Source organism: Gobio gobio, assembly GCF_949357685.1.
Source record: "Gobio gobio genome assembly, chromosome: 14".
Classification (NCBI taxonomy): Eukaryota; Metazoa; Chordata; class Actinopteri; order Cypriniformes; family Gobionidae; genus Gobio; species Gobio gobio.
Genome location: NC_137107.1, coordinates 8,334,036 through 8,352,449, shown reverse-complemented (window position 1 = coordinate 8,352,449; position 18,414 = coordinate 8,334,036). Strand labels below are relative to the sequence as shown.

At 44.5% G+C, this 18,414-nt stretch overlaps 1 protein-coding gene across 2 annotated transcripts in view; it reads left to right on the top strand.

The window, feature by feature from the left end:
• sh3pxd2b (SH3 and PX domains 2B) overlaps positions 1-18,414 on the top strand; it is an 84,672-nt gene that overhangs the window by 29,187 nt on the left and 37,071 nt on the right. For both annotated transcript variants that reach the window (XM_079834023.1, XM_079834022.1), the window contains exon 3: positions 9,259-9,334. In XM_079834023.1, coding sequence (XP_079690149.1) covers positions 9,259-9,334 — 76 coding nt within the window. The remainder of the gene's footprint in view (positions 1-9,258; positions 9,335-18,414) is intronic.

Genomic DNA, 18,414 nt, shown 5'->3' with positions numbered 1-18,414 from the left:
GTTGGCCCCTTCTAACCAGGACCTTCAGCATGCACTGGGACGGTTTGCAGCCGAGTGTGAAGCGGCTGGGATGGGGATCAGCACCTCCAAATCCGAGGCCATGGTCCTCAGTCGGAAAAGGGTGGCTTGCCCACTTCAGGTTGGTGGAGAGTTCCTGCCCCAAGTGGAGGAGTTCAAGTATCTAGGGGTCTTGTTCACGAGTGAGGGGAGGATGGAACGGGAGATTGACAGACGGATCGGTGCAGCTTCTGCAGTAATGCGGTCGATGTACCGGTCTGTCGTGGTGAAGAAAGAGCTAAGCCGTAAGGCGAAGCTCTCGATTTACCGGTCAATCTACGTTCCTACTCTCACCTATGGTCATGAGCTTTGGGTCATGACCGAAAGGACAAGATCCCGGATACAGGCGGCCGAAATGAGTTTTCTCCGCAGGGTGGCTGGGCGCTCCCTTAGAGATAGGGTGAGGAGCTCAGTCACTCGGGAGGAACTCGGAGTAGAGCCGCTGCTCCTCCACATCGAGAGGGGTCAGCTGAGGTGGCTCGGGCATCTGTTCCGGATGCCTCCTGAACGCCTTCCCGGGAAGGTGTTTCGGGCATGTCCAACCGGGAGGAGGCCCCGGGGAAGACCAAGGACACGCTGGAGGGACTATGTCTCCCGGCTGGCCTTGGAACGCCTCGGTGTCCCCCCGGAAGAGCTAGAGGAAGTGTCCAGGGAGAGGGAAGTCTGGGCATCTCTGCTTAGACTGCTGCCCCCGCGACCCGGCCCCGGATAAAGCGGAAGAAGATGGATGGATGGATGGATGACCTGTCCTGTCCTGTATTGGCAATCTGAAAGACTATAGGAAAAATGTTTGATAGATGCTATAGCCTACTTGGATAGGCTTAAACGAAATCCATAAACTAGCCTAAATCAGTCTATTTGATCTTAAAGTCCGTACTACTTTTTTAAACGTACGAAAAGAATGTCCTCCAATACCTGCGCATTCATAGTAGACCTCAGCGGGAAAGAAATGTACTTGAGGCATGAAAATGCGCGCTCTGCACTGACGGTAGATTCATAGATGACTGGTGCGCGGGCATTTCACTCACGCTTGATCCGTCAACGTCACATGCTGTACTACTCTATTCATTATTGGTCACTGCCAAATTAAAATATTAAAGAGAACGATAAAATAACGTTATTAACCGGTTAATGGTCATTTCAAATTAACGTTTCTGTTCAGAACGATTCAAATTGATTTTGATTTCGTTTTTGTTTTTGTTCCTCTTAAAATTTTGTTCGTTTCCGGTTTTCGTTTTCGTTCCTTGAACCGGTTCGGAGCCCTGATTATAATATACTTTATTATTATGAAAATACCCAAGAAGGCTTGAACTCAAATACACCATATATTGTCGCAGTCTTGATGTTTAATCAAAGCAGCTCTATCTTCTTTTTATTCAGCTACACAGCGCGAGCTTCACATTAGGGATTTCCTGAAAACAAACATCATTATATTACTTCTCTATGAGGCGTATGTGGCGTTTCTGCTTGAGGGCGCCCTCTGGCCTACAGTGTGAATGAAACATGAGTGTGTTTCGTGCCCAGTAGTGCTCACTCCATCCTATTTTGGGTTAAAAAAATAGGAAAAATAATACTTCTCTCTAAATAAATGTATATGACAATCATGATTCGGATCGCGTGTCAAACCGCCAAACTGCTGAAATTTGGCGATCCAAACCGCTGAATCGACTCACTGATTCATAACGCTTCTAAGCTTCATATGATGCCTTGTTTTGAAATCGTGTAATCTCTATATAAGTCGTTATTTAGGGTTTTTTTGCGCACAAAAACTATTCTCGCCGATTCATAAAGTTATTGTAGAACCACTGTAGTGAGATGGACTTTTTAACGACGTCTTTAGTACCTTTTAAGGGTCTTGAGAGTGAACTGTGCATTGTGCCAATGGAGGCCTTTCAGAGCCATCAGATTTACACTAAAATATCTTCATTTGTGTTCTGAAGATGAACGGAGGTCTTACGGGTGTCGAACGACATGAGGGGAAGTCATTAATGACTGAAGGGTGAACTAACCCTTTAATGTAGACATGTATTGAATGTATTAAAGGAGTAATGGAATATAATTACAGAATTTTTTTGTGATTAAGCTGAAAGGAATAGTTCATCCAAAAAATGCTACAATGTATTTAGGCTACAGTTTTTCATACAAATACCATAGAAACTATATACACTATATTGCCAAAAGTATTGGGACGCCCCTCAAAATCATTGAATTCAGGTGTCCCGATCACTTCCATGGCCACAGGTGTATAAATCAAGCAGTAGGCCTGCAGACGCTTCTACAAACATATGTGTAAGAATGGGTCGCTCTCAGGAGCTCTGTGAACTCAAGCGTGGTACCATGATAGGTTGACACCTGTGCAGTAAGTCCATTCGTGAAATTTCCTCACTACATAAAATATTCAATACTAAATATACAATACTTGGGCTGGGCGATATGGAGCAAAAAATATATCTAGATATATTTTGCTATATCTCGATATACGATATATATCTCGATATCTTTACAGGAAAAATAACCCCCCAAAAACTACTGCAAAAACAAATATGCCAAATACCACAAAGTCTTTTTTTTATTGAAGTGCAAAGAGGTAGGCAGTTGTAGGAACAAAGTAGGGATGCAACAATACAGTAAGTCCACAGTTCAATACATACCTCTGTTTTTTTACCACGGTTTTCGGTTCGGTTCGGTTCGGTTCGGTTCTGATGGCTAGTCGCATCAGATTTTTGCTATTCTATTCTTAGCCGAACAGCAAGAGCTTAAGGAGGAAAAAATACTATTTTTTTTATTGCAATACTCTTTCTTTATTTTACTTAAAAGACTTGAAAAACCTTACTTAAACTTAAAACTTTCCTTTTAAAAAACCTTGTACACATTCCTAGTGTACTGAATAATATAAAATAAATATATATTTATAAAGATTTACACTGGCAGCTCAGAGCTGTACAGCTGCATTTAAGTATGAAATTGAATTAATAAATGTAAAAATAACACCCTACATAGACTTCCCTATAAAATATACATTGATTCTTATTAAAGCTACTGTATTAGTTTTTCAGTCAAGAGCCGTGAATGATTTTGTCTTTGTCTTTTGTTATTTTTTTAACCACTAAAGGAATAGTTCACTCAAAAATGAAAATTCTGTCATTGATTACTCGCGCTCAAGTTGTTTTAAACCTGAATAAAGTTCTTTCTTCTGTTGGACATAACATATATTTTGAAGAATATTGGAAACCAAACAGTTGCTGGTCCCCATTGTAGGAAATAATAATATGAATGTCAATCGCTACCATCAGCTGTCTGTGTTCAACAGAAGAAATTAATACAGGTTTGGAACAACATTTGAGTGAGTAAATAATGACATCATTTTAGAGTGAACTGTCCCTTTAAGGACAAGCGGCAGCGTGTTCACTCGGCTGCCCTGCTGTCAATTTAAGACACGCATCTAATATACAGACACACGCCGATTTTACTTTCACTTTAGACATAACCGACTGTGTTTATGTTAACCTTGTGTGTATTTGACAGTATTAGCGCAGTAAGATTTAGTCCAGTAATCACTTGTTTGACAGGCTTTTAGTGCTCTTTAAAGGCTTAAGGCTTTAAAACGCATGCAAATAAATAATTTACATTCAAAAATAAAACAACTCAAATCGAGGGCATAGTAAGTAACCTTCTCCAGCAAGCAAGCCGCTCTCTCTCCGTAGTGTACAGTCGCGGGAGTTCTTGTGTCGCATATTAATGCTGCCTAGGTAAACTGTATCTTGGATCAAGTGTTTGAGAACCAACTGTCGGCATTCATCTGTCTGCTGTTCGTCCGACGTCTTAAAACCGAAGTATCTCCATATAAATGGAGCCAGTTGTTTTTAAGACGAGTTCTGTAGCCTCCGAGCTGGTTGCGGACGCCGCCATGACAACACGCGAGGGGACTCGGGAGGGGGAACAAAAGCAAGGAGGCGGGGCGGGGGCGAGCACAGCACAGAGAAGGCAAACAAGCAAAGTGGCGGAATCAGAATTAAATATAAACAATATATCGATATATACGATATGTCAAAATCCATATCGTGTTTTAAAAATATCTCCATATATTTTAAATATCGAGATATCGCCCACCCCTATACAATACTAAATATTCTACAGTCAACTGTTAGTGGTATTATAACAAAGTGGAAGCAATTGGGAACAACAGAAACAACATCCAACATAAAATCACAGAGCGGGGTCAGTGCCGCTCACATCCATATTGATAAATGCCAAGTTTTGTGTGGAAACTGCCGTACGTCCAGTTTTCTGTTGTACCTTTGTTTCATAAATGAGGCCCATAATGAATTCAGACCCATTTTTCTATTATTTTATAATGTTTCCTGAGGTGTACTTATATTGTTAGTATGATTTTTACATAAAAAAAATGTTCTATACTGCATTTTTTTCTATACTGTTATTACCCCTCTGGCTGAATGCCCTGTTTCAAGGGGCATGTCTGCTGTTAGACTTCAGTGAAAACGGCCACTGTTGTGATTGGCTGACATCTTTGCATTTGAAATGAGTGTTAGATTATGTTGCGGAGGGGGCGTGGTTTAGCGAGGCACTGCATGCATGAGAGAGAGAGAGACTGTTGGAAGTTTTATTGTACTGAGTTGTTGAGAGCGCTGTGCTGTTAGCGCAAGCTTATTTGTAACTGAGAGATTCTTAATAAACAGTCCCAGTCACGTCGACTCTGTCTTCTTCCACCTTATTCTACGAACTTAGTAACACATCTAATGTACCATTACAGCGGTCGAGATGAACGAATCGTCAACGTGTGGATTATAGCATTATTTTACATTCTATTCCTATCACATGAAAAGCTGCAGTGATGAGCATTGAGTAGACAGACAGTCTGTTGATCGCGTGAATGCAGTGATCTCGTCATTGCAGTGCGTTTTCTCTCACGAAATGCTTTCACCACAACTAACAGCAAACACGACGTCGAAATGAATACAGTAAGAGTTTCGCTGTGCTGCTTAACAGCGTCATTCATTATAATGGCAGTTTGGGCAAGTGTGCAGATACACTCGCGACGTGTGATTGACAGCTCCGGACATTATAAAGAGTGTTTTTTGATCGCGCTCTGTAGTTAAATCACTTAAAAACGGATTTGTTTCATGCTACTAACAGAAATGATCGTTTTAGTCACTGGCTTGATTCACTGATGCATTATGCTTAGGGCATCAAGACGGCGATCATTAAACGATCTAGAAAGAAAGTCTGCGTGAACTTGAATGACTAGCTACACATCAGAAATCACTGATCACAGATCAGGCATTAATGAACACTGTTACTCACTGTTTGTCGCGGTGCTGTCGAATCCATATTGTAAAGTCTGTTTGTAAAGCCTGTGCTGACATAAACTGAATCCATTTTCTCTGAGTGCTCTGGGCGGGCAAAGCAGAGGAAGGGGAGGTAACCTTTCCTGGTATGACATCATAACAGGAAAATTCAAGATCAGCTCGTCTGAGCTGTCATTTTCTCAAAGGCAGAGAAAGACAGCCAGAACTCAATTTACACCCATCAAAATTTCTAGCCACTTGGGGACCATATACAGGCTAGGGGAACTCATATTAATGTTGAAAAACCTCATAAAATGACATTTTCATGCCATGGGACCTTTAAATTAAACAACAACGAAGACCGTGGTTAAGCAAATACAGGTAAAAATGGCTACATTGAAGATGTTCTAATGAAATATAAAATAAAAATTAGATTTTTTTTACAGTATTTGTAACTACATATTTTGTTTTGATGAATTTACTATTATTCAAAAATGTTGAAGATAGTAATGAAGTATAAGTAGCTGTGTTGTGTCCAATTTTTTACTGGTAGTGTTTGTACAATTTTAAAATATAAAATGGTATTATTAAATTTAAAGTCATTTCTATGACTCACAGGCCTGCTGAAGTCTATGAGACTGTGTCGGAGACCACTGGTCTATGAAGTCCTTTGCATTATGAAGCTATCAGGTTTTATTTTTGAAACCGTAATGTGGAGCTATAAAAGGAAATCTCAGAAGAGGCAGACACTGCTCTGTTATGGACCCATGCAGCTCATTTGTTTGTGCGAAAGAGGAAATAAAGAGTTTTATCTATATGCCGTCCTTCAGATGGTGCTGAGTCACAGTAGAAGACATTGTTCCTCAGCTTAATGAATCGGCCAACAACAGTAAAAGCTTTGTCTGGCAGAATGACAGTCTCTCTTTGCTTCGTCATTAGTCTCGAAAAGACGAGTGAGAACCGAGGCGCTATTAAGGTTTAACATTTAAATGTGTCGGTGCATTCCTTTAGTGCTGTTTACGGCAAAAGTGTGCGAATAGTAAAAAATAGTGAGGCTTTCTATTTTCATTTCATCTGTGGTTTTATTTGCTCAATTAGATTTGCTGTACATCATGCAGTTCCCCTCAACCATTTGCAACTCATTACACAGGCTGTATAAGTCACCATTATATTTATGAGCTAAATTAATCACACAAAATAATTATGTGACCTGAAATGCCAAACTAAGGCTCATTGGGAAAACGTGCCTCTACCTACATGTTTGTAAAACTCAATAACGTACCTATACAGTTCACAGATTTCAAATTATGATTGCAGGGGCAGATTATAGAATAAACAATTTTCATGCGGTTTCTTGCACGATACTGTGTTATGGCCTCAAAACACTTTTATCATAGCGCATGATTTGTAAACTAATACATTTTGGTGTTTGCATCACATAACCAGCTCCATATGTATGGCTTTTCACAATAAAATAGATCAAAGACTTTTAACAACAAGCTAAATGACATGGTTGCTTCAGTACATGCTTTTTTATCTCATGTTTCCTTTTGTTAACACAATTGGTATTCAGGTTTATCTGTGTTTGGATAAAACTGAACGCACTTTTAGCGCCACTCACTAGACATTTCAACTTAAAGTGCTGCGAAATGTGCAAGAAGCAACTCAAAGGGTTCATGAACTGCATTGTTTTGTTGTTTTATAAAGTTTCCTGTGGTACACTTATCATGTTAGCATGATTTTGACATCAAAAATGGTCATACTTTAGAAATAAAAGACGTTTTTCCTACCCTGATTTTAGCCTCTGATTTGAACGTTCGGTTTGAAGGGGCGTGTCTACTGTGAGACTTCAGTGTAAACGCCCACTGCTGTGATTGGCTGCTGCGAGACTTCAGTGTAAACGGCCACTGCTGTGATTGGCTGCTGTGAGACTTCAGTGTAAACGCCCACTGCTGTGATTGGCTGCTGCGAGACTTCAGTGTAAACGGCCACTGCTGTGATTGGCTGCTGTGAGGCGTCAGTGTAAACGCCCACTGCTGTGATTGGCTGCTGTGAGACTTCAGTGTAAACGCCCACTGTTGTGATTGGCTGCTGTGGACTTCAGTGTAAACGCCCACTGCTGTGATTGGCTGCTGTGAGACTTCAGTGTAAACGCCCACTGCTGTGATTGGCTGCTGTGAGACTTCAGTGTAAACGCCCACTGCTGTGATTGGCTGCTGTGAGACTTCAGTGTAAACGCCCACTGCTGTGATTGGCTGCTGTGAGACTTCAGTGTAAACGCCCACTGCTGTGATTGGCTGCTGTGAGACTTCAGTGTAAACCCCCACTGTTGTGATTGGCTGCTGTGGACTTCAGTGTAAACGCCCACTGCTGTGATTGGCTGCTGTGAGGCGTCAGTGTAAACGGCCACTGCTGTGATTGGCTGCTGTGAGGCGTCAGTGTAAACGCCCACTGCTGTGATTGGCTGCTGTGAGACTTCAGTGTAAACGCCCACTGTTGTGATTGGCTGCTGTGGACTTCAGTGTAAACGCCCACTGCTGTGATTGGCTGCTGTGAGACTTCAGTGTAAACGCCCACTGCTGTGATTGGCTGCTGTGAGACTTCAGTGTAAACGCCCACTGCTGTGATTGGCTGCTGTTGGACTTCAGTGTAAACCCCCACTGCTGTGATTGGCTCTCATATTTGCATATGGAATATGGAACTCACTTGAAAGCTTTTAGCAAGTTTTTACTTTCTAATGCTTTCAAAGTTAACTAATCGTGAAAATTGATTATAGCATTATATTTAGATCTATAGCATTATATATTTAGATGGTGGCATGAAAGGTTGCAGTGATGAGCATTGTAGCCGATCCCAGACTGAGCGCATGAATGCAGTGATCTTGTGATTTCTGCACACTAACAAATGTTTTCATCATAACTAATAGTGCAACAAACACAATGTAAATAAGAGATTCATTGATTATTACAGGAGTTTTGGAACTCAGTCACTGATAAACTCGCGCTGTTTGTTTTGACAGCTTCTTTCACCATCTATTATAGGCTCATTCCACAACGAGTCGTTCTCTGGGCTTGGTTACAATAAAAGCTGTTTTTGGACTAACAAGGAAGTTTTCAGTTCTGAAACTAGGATGAAACAGGATATTCTTAGTATGATAACCTATTATATATCAGAAGCTCAAGGAAAATTTGATTTGTCAGTTAATGACCCCTTTGATATTATTTTGCAAAAATGTCGCCACAGGCACGTATTTCCAATGAGCCTGGGTTGAAGATGACAGTTATTTTTTTCACTGGTTAGCTTTTTTTTTCACTGGTTAGCTTTATGTTGGGTATTGCATTGTGGATAAATCATTAGGCCTTTCGGATTTCAGAACTGCTGTGCTGGAAAACGTTGCTCAGCTGATGAATTCAAGCCCTGCTATAGTCATTAGTGAATGAATGTGTAAAATGCACATATGATCTACTTTAACGCACTTTGGAAAGGCACAGGTGTGATTTCATTGGTCCACAGCTGCTTTTGGACTGGAATAAGGGCCTGTTACCAAATCTCAGATGGGAGGAAAATGTTAATTGGTGCCAGCGAAGAAAAATAATGTATAGCTGTAAGTGATCGTTACAGGGTATTCTGGACTGGAGTGTAAACGGAGGGAGGTGTAGGGAATAAAAATGTTCCACTATGTCAGTAGGTCTATGTAGAGCAGGCCACGCAGGGAGAGGGAATGACCATTTGTTGAATGGATTAGAATCAGCGACTGCTGTTTTTTCTCTATCCAGTTAATCCCTGATTCATTCAAGTCCTGCCCTACATTTTTCTTCTATACTGTTTTACACTGCAGAACTAAAATGAGTTGTCGTTTCATGTTGATGCTGAGTTTTTCTATATTGTTGTCTAGATGGAGCTTCTGGATAAATTCCCTGTGGAAGGTGGACAGAAGGATCCAAAACGCAGAATCATTCCCTTTTTACCAGGTAAACACCATTCCAGAATGGCCCATTGCATACAGACAAGTCAATTCATAGACTACAGAAATACACCAATCTCTGTCTTATGTGCTGCTTCTTGGAATCCCTTTGCTGCCACTTCTTGCTTTCATATAGGAAATGCTGTTAACTTGCCATTTCCTTTTTCACTAGGCTTAGGCTATATGTGGTTATCAGCAGTTTCTGCTGCAAAGTACAGACCACTTAGTAGTAGGGTGACCACCCGTCCCGCCTTGCGTTGTACCGCATAGCATTTTCAACCCTTGTCCCGCACGTCGCATTTTAAGAAAACATGAATGCATTCTTTTGCCTTTTTAAGAAAGCTCTTTGCGGCATCGTTTTTCAACTATATTTAACAGCGCTTCGTCAGAAGTAACATCCTGCCTTACACAAATACAACAGCCGTTTTTTAAATCCTATCCAATGGTTGAAAAGAAAGGAGTAAACACAGTCACTAGTAGGTTGTGACGGCTGTCAATAAAAATGTGGAGCGGTGATTAATTCCATGTGTTCCCTGTCAGAAAACTACTGTATAATTTGGTAAATTGGTTATGTTATTAATATACACTCACCTAAAGGATTATTAGGAACACCTGTTCAATTTCTCATTAATGCAATTATCTAATCAACCAATCACATGGCAGTTGCTTCAATGCATTTAGGGGTGTGGTCCTGGTCAAGACAATCTCCTGAACTCCAAACTGAATGTGCGAATGGGAAAGAAAGGTGATTTAAGCAATTTTGAGCGTGGCATGGTTGTTGGTGCCAGACGGGCCGGTCTGAGTATTTCACAATCTGCTCAGTTACTGGGATTTTCACGCACAACCATTTCTAGGGTTTACAAAGAATGGTGTGAAAAGGGAAAAACATCCAGTATGCGGCAGTCCTGTGGGCGAAAATGCCTTGTTGATGCTAGAGGTCAGAGGAGAATGGGCCGACTGATTCAAGCTGATAGAAGAGCAACTTTGACTGAAATAACCACTCGTTACAACCGAGGTATTCAGCAAAGCATTTGTGAAGCCACAACACGCACAACCTTGAGGCGGATGGGCTACAACAGAAGAAGACCCCACCGGGTACCACTCATCTCCACTACAAGTAGGAAAAAGAGGCTACAATTTGCACGAGCTCACCAAAATTGGACAGTTGAAGACTGGAAAAATGTTGCCTGGTCTGATGAGTCTCGATTTCTGTTGAGACATTCAGATGGTAGAGAGAATTTGGCGTAAACAGAATGAGAACATGGATCCATCATGCCTTTTTACCACTGTGCAGGCTGGTGGTGGTGGTGTAATGGTGTGGGGGATGTTTTCTTGGCACACTTTAGGCCCCTTAGTGCCAATTGGGCATCGTTTAAAGGGTTAGTTCACCCAAAAATGAAAATTATGTAATTAATTACTTACCCTCATGTCGTTCGACACCCGTAAGACCTCCGTTCATCTTCGGAACAGAAATTAAGATATTTTAGTTGAAATCTGATGGCTCTGAAAGGCCTCCATTGGCACAATGGCACGGTTCACTCTCAAGACCCTTAAAAGGTACTAAAGACGTCGTTACAAAGTCCATCTCACTACAGTGGTTCTAAAATAACTTTATAAATCGGCGAGAATAGTTTTTGTGCGCAAAAAAACCCTAAATAACGACTTACATAGTGATGACGATTTCAAAGCAAGGCATCATGAAGCTTCGAAGCGTTATGAATCAATGAGCCGAATCATGATTCGGATCGCGTGTCAAACCGCCAAACTGCTGAAATTTGCCGATTCAAACTGCTAAATCGACTCGCTGATTCATAACGCTTTGAAGCTTCATGATGCCTTGTTTTGAAATCGTCATCACTATGTAAGTCGTTATTTAGGGTTTTTGCGCACAAAAACTATTCTCGCCGATTTATAAAGTTATTTTAGAACCACTGTAGTGAGATGGACTTTGTAACGACGTCTTTAGTACCTTTTAAGGGTCTTGAGAGTGAACCGTTCCATTGTGCCAATGGAGGCCTTTCAGAGCCATCAGATTTCAACTAAAATATCTTCATTTCTGTTCCGAAGATGAACGGAGGTCTTACGGGTGTCGAACGACATGAGGGTAAGTAATTTATGACAGAATTTTCATTTTTGGGTGAACTAACCCTTTAAATGCCACGGCTTACCTGAGCATTGTTTCTGACCATGTCCATCCCTTTATGACCACCATGTCCCCATCCTCTGATGGCTACTTCCAGCAGGATAATGCACCATGTCACAAAGCTCGAATCATTTCAAATTGGTTTCTTGAACATGACAATGAGTTCACTGGACTAAAATGGCCCCCACAGTCACCAGATCTCAACCCAATAGAGCATCTTCGGGATGTGGTGGAACGGGAGCTTCGTGTCCTGGATGGGCATCCCACAAATCTCCATCAACTGCTAGATGCTATCCTATCAATATGGGCCAACATTTCTAAAGAATGCTTTCAGCACCTTGTTGAATCAATGCCACATAGAATTAAGGCAGTTCTGAAGTCGAAAGGGGGTCAAACACAGTATTAGTATGGTGTTCCTAATAATCCTTTAGGTGAGTGTATAATATAACAGTTAAAATATATGTATGTATGTATGTATGTGTATATATATATTATATATATATTATATTATATATATAAAATATAACAGTTCCAGGTTATGTTTTGGTGTTGGTAACATGTCCCACACAAACTTAGTATTCTTCCCACATTTGGTTTGTTTGATGGTTGTCACCCTACTTAGTAGAAACAGTGAATCTGCCAGTAGATACCACTGTGTTGCTACTCTTGATATGTTTATTCTGATGAAATGTTTCCTTATGCAAATTCTTACAAAAAAAGTATACTTCAAGTTAATTTGAAGTAAAGTAAATATCAAGTATATTTTCCAAAAATGTATGTTCTAGTAGTGTTCTTGTAAGTGTAATATTTCAATCCTTCTTGGGACTAAATTGGCCCATTTTTAGTTAAAGTGTGACAGTAGTAGTCTTTGAGTACACAACTAGTTTAACAGTTTAATAGTTATTATACTGAAAGTATACTTTCTTTAACTGAACTTATCATACTTACAGTTTACTCACATTTTGGAAGAATTGTTAATGCAACCAGTCAAATATAAATCTGTTTCTGTGTTGGTTAATAACACTGTGTATAAAAAAGTTCAGGTTCACTTCCACCCATGTACTATTTGGCCTGGGTATACTTAATTTACTCTCACGCAAACACTGCCCTGCAGAGTTTAGCTCCAACCCAAATCAAACACACCTGAACAAGCTAATCAATGTCTTCAGGATTGCTAGAAACAAAGGCCTTGTCCCATATGGCACACTTCATGTGCACTTTCTGTCGTGTGGACTTACATGGCCGCTGCGTGTGTGTGTCCATTAAGTCCACAAGAACGTATGGTGTCCCATTAGTCATTTAAGCTTAAAGAAGGGTGCTCGTGAGCGCCTCCTTTGTGGCTGCTATGTGCCCTCTGTGCGCACTTCAGCTGAGCCTGCAAGTTCACAAGCTACGCAGAGGACTTCTACCCGGCAGTCAAAGCAGCATTACGTTTTGAAAGTGCGGACTCAGAGGTAGACCATGAGGGTTTAGGGTGCCATTTGGGACCGGGCCATAGCCACTTGAAGGCAAGCCTGCAACCGTAGCCGGAAAAGTTAGTAACGCATGCTAACGCTGTGTTTCGCAGGGAAGGAGACAAGAGGCTTTTGTTTTGAATGGATCTCAATGGAGGAGAGGCTTCACTACGCTGAATAAACACTTTTGTGAGGAAATGGCTAATCTTTTAATGAATCAACAACCCATCGGCTAATCTTCAACATGTTTGCTATTTATCTATTTTTAGAGTTTACACTGAAAAAATGCTGTTTTATAAGAAAAGTCAGGTATGATTCAGTGTACGGCACTTCTCATTCATTTCTATGGTATCCACAAGCAGTGATTATCTGTCGCACAACAAGGCTGTAATGTGATTGGTTACCAAGGCACACGTGATCCAACCCAGCAAGTAATTTTGCGTTTAAAAGACGTTTAATAGCCATGTGCAACTTCCCCTATACAGTTTTACTACAGCGATTTGTATACCGTATGTTACTTGCATCCTGAGCTGTTGACGAGCGTCCGGTGTAAAATCACAGGAGAAAGTCTTGATAGTTCGGTCCGATGGTGTTGAAGTTACAATCGATTTCTACTGCTTTGACTGAAGAAGATATGATGAACTTGCTGTCACGTTTAACACAAAGGAAAACTGGTGCGAGGACTCAAGTGCAGGAAAAATAGAAATTTATTATAAAATAAAACATAAACTCAAAACAAAACCAACGAGGGGGGAAAAAATATAACATAACAGAAAACTGAACATACCAGGGAATCACAGGGAACGGAGGACGTAGACATTACAACGTAACCACAAAGACTGTGAGCACATGGGAACTATATAAAGGGGAAGAAATCAGGAGGGAACAGGTGGAGGAAATCAAACACTAATCAGATAACAAGGGGGAGGGATCAAACAATGACAGAGGCACATGGCCACACTAACAAAACCCACATGTGCACACAAGACAGGACAGGCATGTGACATAACCCCCTCTCTACGGAGCGGCTACCAGACGCTCCATCAGCCGAGGGCGGGGCAAGAAAGACAGACCAGGGAAGGACGGGAGGGACAGACCAGGGCGGCACGGGAGGAACGGACCAGGGCGGGACGGGAGGGACGGACCAGGGCGGGAAGGGAGGGACGGACCAGGGCGGGAAGGGAGGGACGGACCAGGGCGGGAAGGGAGGGACGGACCAGGGCGGGAAGGGAGGGACGGACCAGGGCGGCACGGGAGGGACGGACCAGGGCGGGACGGGAGGGACGGACCAGGGCGGGACGGGAGGGACGGACCAGGGCGGGACGGGAGGGACGGACCAGGGCGGGAAGGGAGGGACGGACCAGAGCGGCACGGGAGGGACGGACCAGAGCGGCACGGGAGGGACGGACCAGGGCGGCACGGGAGGGACGGACCAGGGCGGGACTGACCAGGGCGGGACGGGAGGGACTGACCAGGGCGGCACGGGAGGGACTGACCAGGGCGGCACGGGAGGGACGGACCAGGGCGGCACGGGAGGGACGGACCAGGGCGGCACGGGAGGGACGGACCAGGGCGGGACGGGAGGGACGGACCAGGGCGGGACGGGAGGGACTGACCAGGACGGGACGGGAGGGACAGACAAGGGAGAAACAGAAAAGGAAGGGGAAAACAAGGGAGAGACGGGGATCACAAAGTTCAGACGGCCGGGGGGGCCGGGGACACCAGCAGAGTTCAGACGGCCTGCAGAGTTCAGGCGACCGGGACGGCCAGGGTGGCCAGCAGAGTTCAGGCGGCCAGCAGAGTTCAGACGGACAGCAGAGTTCAGGCGGCCGGGACGGCCAGCAGAGTTCAGGCGGCCAGCAGAGTTCAGGCGGCCGGGACGGCCAGGGTGGCCAGCAGAGTTCAGGCGGCCGGGACGGCCAGGGTGGCCAGCAGAGTTCAGGCGGCCAGCAGAGTTCAGACGGACAGCAGAGTTCAGGCGGCCGGGACGGCCAGGGTAGCCAGCAGAGTTCAGGCGGCCAGCAGAGTTCAGGCGGCGCAGGGAGAGCAGGGCGCCGGGGCGGCGCAGGAAGAGCAGGGCGCCGGGGCGGCCCGCAGAGTTCGGGAGGCCCGGACACGGCAGGAACTGCCGGGATGGTCTCTGGCCTAGGGTCCACCGGAGCTGGGTCCGCCGGAGCAGGGACCGCCGGAGCAGGGTCTGCCGGAGCAGGGACCGCCGGAGCTGGGTCCGCCGGAGCTGGGTCCGCCGGAGCTGGGTCCGCCGGAGCAGGGACCGCCGGAGCAGGGACCACCGGAGCAGGGACCACCGGAGCAGGGACCACCGGAACAGGGTCCACCGGAACAGGGTCCACCGGAACAGGGTCCACCGGAACTGGGACCACGCCAGGGGAAACCCTGTGCTCCTCCCAGGCACGCAGGACTGCCGCCATGAAGAACCCCATCACAGCCCTCCAGGCTGTGTCAGGACTCGGGACCACCGGAGCAGGGTCCACCGGAGCAGGGTCCACCGGAGCAGGGACCACCGGAGCAGGGTCCACCGGAGCAGGGTCCACCGGAGCAGGGTCCACCGGAACAGGGTCCACCGGAACTGGGACCACGCCAGGGGAAACCCTGTGCTCCTCCCAGGCACGCAGGACTGCCGCCATGAAGAACCCCATCACAGCCCTCCAGGCTGTGTCAGGACTCGGGACCACCGGAGCAGGGACCACCGGAGCAGGGTCCACCGGAGCAGGGTCCACCGGAGCAGGGTCCACCGGAGCGGGGACCACCGGAGCGGGGACCACCGGAACAGGGACCACCGGAACAGGGACCACCGGGACAGGGACCACCGGGACAGGGACCACCGGCACAGGGACCACCGGGACAGGGACCACCGGGACAGGGACCACCGGCACAGGGACCACCGGCACAGGGACCACCGGAACTGAGACCCCCGGAGCCGTCACAGAGGGAGCCTTCCTTCTCCTCCTCCGCTTAGAGACCACTGGCACCGAGTCCACCGGAACAGGGACCACCGGAACAGGGATCACCGGAACAGGGACCACCGGAACAGGGACCACCGGAACAGGGACCACCGGAACAGGGACCACCGGAACAGGGACCACCGGCACACGATCCACCGGAACAGGGACCACCGGCACACGATCCACCGGGACACGATCCACCGGGACACGCTCCACCGGGACAGGGACCACCGGCACAGGGACCACCGGCACAGGGACCCCCGGAGCCGTCACGGAGGGAGCCTTCCTTCTCCTCCTCCGCTTAGAGACCACCGGCACCAAATCCACCGGAACACGGAGTCTATCGGCCTCCTCAGTGAGACGAGCCCACCACGCAAAGCACTCCAAAATGTTCATACGTGGTGGGACCGTTTCCTGCTGAGTCCTCTGCATGGTGGTTACGTTCTGTCACGTTTAACACAAAGGAAAACTGGTGCGAGGACTCAAGTGCAGGAAAAATAGAAATTTATTATAAAATAAAACATAAACTCAAAACAAAACCAACGAGGGGGGAAAAAATATAACATAACAGAAAACTGAACATACCAGGGAATCACAGGGAACGGAGGACGTAGACATTACAACGTAACCACAAAGACTGTGAGCACATGGGAACTATATAAAGGGGAAGAAATCAGGAGGGAACAGGTGGAGGAAATCAAACACTAATCAGATAACAAGGGGGAGGGATCAAACAATGACAGAGGCACATGGCCACACTAACAAAACCCACATGTGCACACAAGACAGGACAGGCATGTGACACTTGCACAGCCCTGACGTTTTGGCTAAAACAAGGTTAAATTTGGGCTGTCAGTGAAAATTTTATAGACGTCTAACCATATCCCAAGAATAGAGTAGTCGTCTAGAACATGAACATGTCAAAGAAACCAAACACCTTGTAATCACTGATGACTTTGCTTATGATGGAATATCATGCATCTCGTAAGATATTTCGGAAAAAACAACATGTAACCAAATTCAAGGTTATTTCGGCTAGAAGTGGGTTACTCATGTGAAATGAAGGCTATTGCTTGCTGGGAAGTTAGCCGTTACACATTCTCCAATGGTAGAGCCACGTACCCTCGTATCTCCCAGTAATAAGACAAGCTCTGCTAGAAAGCTCCAGGTGAGTTTGATCAGGGTTGGTGCTGAACTCTGCAGGACAGTGTTTACTCCTTCTTGGTATAAGCCAATTATTTAAATTATAAAATGTAAGTATATACTGTATCTGATAAGTACATAGTTATAGTACTTAGATCAAAACAATGTGAGCAAATTAGCTTTGTCTTGTTTTATCTAAACACTTCAATAAGAAATTAATTTTTTCTGTTGTTATATAATTGCTCAGTGATATCCTCCAAATATTTTTGAATTTCTCTATATGTTGATATGGCAACTAGAAAATACACAAAGTTTCGTCATACTAACATGTGTGTTAGAACTAGCCCCGCTAACCCCCACAGGACTAACTCAATATCATTTACAGCACGTTCAGAAATCTGAATGTTACAGTTAATTAGTTTAGAATGAACATCTGGCTGTAATTAAGCAGCCGGGAAGGTTTGTTTGCTTGTGGATCAGACAGTCTACAAGCACCTGAATGCTGTCTTACATACCAGCACTTTACAACCCCATTTAACAAGTGACTGGGCTTACTGACACAGCACTTTGTCAACAATCTACACAGAAACTCCTGTAATCAGCTGCACATCATGTACACACACTCAACATCCATTAGTGAGCTTTGTTGACAGACTCATGTCAAAGATGTGATTGCAGTGCACCATTGGTCTGTTAGAAACATATACTGACAGCAGTCTAACAGGATGCTGTCTTTATTCTGCACCTGTTTGTCCCATGGTTGTTGTTTTTTTAAAGAATGCTAATGCATACAAGCTAAGACCTATGGCTCTCGTAAAGAGAAGATGTAAATACCAGATGTAAAAGATCTGTGTTGCCATGATCATTGAATCATTTGAGGTGGCTGTTAATACCAGGTGTAACAGGGTTTGTTGTAAATTGACCAATCTGAGGCCATTGTGTACGGGTGTGGACCCTCTCCAGCTTCTCTCAGCACATGAGGTTCGGGCTAGTAACCCAACACATTTACACATGCACACCACATCACACACCAAGGTCTTCAGCCTCATTCTTCTGAATGTGCCATTGCTAAAAGATATATGACCCGGGGCCTTGTGTGGGATAGCCTAGTTGTTTTCCCACATGTTTCACTTTATTTTCATTTTTTTTACTACATTCAGCAAAAATGGACCACAGTATATGGTTTTAGTTCAGCAGGATATGAGTCATAAAACTTAAGAGTCTCATTTGTGTTCATTTCTTGGTATTGTTTTATGGGCCACAATCTTTGTTTGGGCAAGTTTCATGCTTGTGGTCTTCCAACATCTGATAAAATGGCCTTAAAGCATGAAGGGACATTCCCTAAAAGTTTCCCCAAATTGCCTTTCAAGCACTGTTAAAGAGT